Source organism: Dendrobates tinctorius, unplaced genomic scaffold (genome assembly GCF_039654945.1).
Source record: "Dendrobates tinctorius isolate UK_male_01 unplaced genomic scaffold, ASM3965494v1 ptg000016l, whole genome shotgun sequence".
Classification (NCBI taxonomy): Eukaryota; Metazoa; Chordata; class Amphibia; order Anura; family Dendrobatidae; genus Dendrobates; species Dendrobates tinctorius.
Window position 1 is genome coordinate 47247596 of NW_027361684.1, and position 3340 is coordinate 47250935.

The 3340-nt window shown below is 43.9% G+C and overlaps 1 protein-coding gene across 1 annotated transcript; it reads left to right on the forward strand.

The window, feature by feature from the left end:
* Positions 1–401: 401 nt before the first annotated feature.
* LOC141078161 (uncharacterized) lies at positions 402–3069 on the forward strand. The gene is made up of 2 exons (XM_073564991.1): positions 402–1740; positions 1817–3069. Exons 1-2 carry the CDS (start codon positions 1544–1546, stop codon positions 2769–2771), a joined length of 1152 nt encoding a protein of 383 aa, XP_073421092.1. The 5' UTR covers positions 402–1543; the 3' UTR covers positions 2772–3069.
* The last annotated feature ends 271 nt before the right edge of the window (positions 3070–3340 follow it).

The window sequence follows — 3340 nt, forward strand, 5'->3', positions numbered from 1 at the left end:
TTAAGAGCTGGCTCAGGGATAGGAAACAAAGGGTGGTTATTAATGGAGCACACTCGGACTGGATCACGGTTAACAGTGGGGTATCACAGGGGTCAGTTTTGGGCCCGCTTCTTTTTAACATATTTATTAATGACCTTGTAGGGGGCATAGAGAGTAGAATTTCAATATTTGCAGATGACACTAAACTCTGCAGGGTGATCAATACAGAGGAGGACAATTTTATATTACAGGAGGATTTATGTAAACTAGAAGCTTGGGCTGATAAATAGCAAATGAGCTTTAATGGGGATAAATGTAAGGTCATGCACTTGGGTAGAACGAACGAGATGTATAATTATGTGCTTAATTGTAAAACACTGGGCAAAACAGTCACTGAAAAAGACCTGGGTGTATGGGTGGATGACAAACTCACATTTAGCGGCCAGTGTCAGGCAGCTGCTGCAAAGGCAAATAAAATAATGGGATGCATTAAAAGAGGCATAGATGCTCATGAGGAGAACATAATTTTACCTCTATATAAGTCACTAGTGCGACCACACTTAGAATACTGTGTACAGTTCTGGTCTCCGGTGTATAAGAAAGACATAGCTGACCTGGAGCGGGTGCAGAGAAGAGTGACCAAGGTTATTAGGGAACTAGGGGGTCTGCAATACCAAGACAGGTTATTACACTTGGGGTTATTTAGTTTGGAGAATCGAAGGCTTAGGGGTGATCTTATTACAATGTATAAATATATGCGGGGACAGTACAAAGACCTTTCTAATGATCTTTTTACTCTTAGACCTGTGACGGGGACAATGGGGCATCCTCTACGTCTGGAGGAAAGAAGGTTTAAGCATACTCACAGATGCGGATTCTTTACTGTAAGAGCAGTGAGACTATGGAACTCTCTGCCATATGATGTTGTAATGAGTGATTCACTACTAAAATTTAAGAAGGGACTGGATGCCTTTCTTGAAAAGTATAATATTACAGGGTATATACACTAGTTTCCTTAATATTGCGTTGATCCAGGGAGCTAGTCTGATTGCCGTATGTGGAGTCGGGAAGGAATTTTTTTCCCCAATGTGAAGCTTACTGTTTGCCACATGGGTTTTTTTTGCCTTCCTCTGGATCAACATGTTAGGGCAAGTTAGGATAGGATATGGGTTGAACTAGATGGACTTAAAGTCTCCCTTCAACCTTAATAACTATGTTACTATGTTACTCCCTGACTGGTGGCACCATGACGAATTTGCCTTACTAAAATTTGAAATATTTAGCTAATTGTTCTGCCACCAAATGCATTGCTCTCCTTGTTTTTTTGCCCGTATCTTAGCCACTATATAACTTTTTTTTTTTACTCCAAACATCATAGATGTTCGCATTATTACCACAGGTTTTTCTAAATTTTGTTAGCAATTTTGTTGGTTAGAAGGTCCTTTGTAGTAGGCCTCAACCTTTTCCTTATTTTTTTCATTGGTGTGGAGCCAACAGGAATATAAATCATATCATTTCTAAAATGTGTGCCTAAGCATAGGTAAACCCTTGATACCATAGCCATATGTGTGTTGTTACAAAATCCTGTGTTTTTGTTAACATTGTAGTGAGTGATGTGACAAGGCGTTGGCGCAGCTGCAGGGACACATATAGGAGGGAGAGACAGCTGAGGTCCCATAGTGGAGCGGCTGGAGCCACCAAGAGAAAATACGTGTACTTCGACCGCCTACATTTCCTTGCTCCTGTGATGGATCTGAGACCGTAAGTGCATGGTTTAATGTAGTACTTTGGATATTCTCTATGCAAAATTTCATTTATGTTATTTTTTCCATTGTAGCACCGAGTCAAACCTCACAGAGATGGAGACGGGTTCCGACTCTGAGGTGGTGATTGATCCTGAGTCGGATGTTGCTGCAGGGTCCGGCCCATCTGCAGGACTTCCAAGAGCCACACCACCACCACCAAGATCACCACCACCAGAATCTGTTAGCCAGGCAGCACAGCATGATAACCAGGGCAACAGTAGCAGCCCCACCATGCCACTGGATACCTCTCCTCAGCCTTCGGCCCTACCACGACGAGGCAGGCACAGGAGAGAAGGAGCACCTTTGGGAACAAGAATGCAGGTGGACCAAGGTGTATTGGACTACTTGTCCACAGCTGCTCATGATGATGGGGAGGAGGCTTATGGGCGCAGTCTGGCACAGTATTTGAAGGCAATTCCCCGTGGGTACAGGCTGCGTACGAGAGGGGCTCTCCAAATTGTTTTGGATGCCAGCACACCACCCAATAATCCCCGCAGTGTGTTTCAGTTTCTTGAAAGGTGGCAGCTGTCAGATGGGAATCAAATTGATAGGCTGGTCGGACTTGATGTGACAAATCAACCATCCTTGGAACGTGTTCCCCCTCCTCCTCCTCCACGGGTGGCAACACCTCCGCCTCAGCCTGCACACATCCCCAATGTGGCTCCACAGGTCCAATATATGGGCCAGGGTGCACATGCCCAATGTGGCCACTTTAACGTACCCAATGTTGGTGGGTGGCCACAGCATGGGTATGTTAGACATGGACATATTGGGGGATATGGGCAATTAGGGCAGCCCTACCAGGACTACCCACACCAATATCAAAATTACCCCTACCCAAACCCACAAATTGATCATGGCAGGATGCAACAGATGGCACAGCCAGCTGCCAGCGCGCAGGGGGACAGAGATGTGGCCCAGCAACCAAGACCAAATGTCCAAACAGGCCCCCCACCTTCACCACCCCCAACCTACCATGACTTGTAGGTTTTCCTTTTTCACTTGATCTAATTTTTTGTGTTTTATACATGATGTTTCATTTTTGGTTTGGACTGTTAAATACTAATGTGCTGATAACATTAGGCCATATGCCATTACTATGGTTATTTGGTACGGCAATAACAAAAAAAAACAAGTAATAAACTTGTTAACATTCACAATGTGTGTGTGTTCATGTTCGTACATGTTCTGTAATGTGTTAGATAGATATAGTAAAAAGTACTGTTTACAAAAAAAAAAACAAAAGGCCAAGCAAACAATCTTTATGAGAACACAACACAACAAAAGCACTACATAGATAAGGCATCATCTTGCCAGGGAGTAGCACCCTGAGGTGTTAGAAAATAAGTTGTAAACACATCACGTACTTTGAGTCCGGAAATTGGACGACGGGGTGGGTTTACATGTGTCCTAGGCCTAGACACATTGGCAGACTCCACTTCAGCATCATCAGGTGAGGGGCAGTCATGAATTCTTGTGAAGTTATGTAGGACAACACAGGCTTTATTAACTTCATTGACATTAGCTTCACTCAGCTGAATTGCGGACTGTAGGAC

What these genes read in the sequence shown, in the direction of transcription:
- LOC141078161 (XM_073564991.1), top strand. Translation starts at nt 1,544, where the DNA reads ATGTGTGTTGTTACAAAATCCTGTGTTTTTGTTAACATTGTAGTGAGT. An exon ending in CCTGTGATGGATCTGAGACC is followed by an intron (nt 1,741 to 1,816) that starts GTAAGTGCATGG and finishes TTTCCATTGTAG; the next exon opens with CACCGAGTCAAACCTCACAG.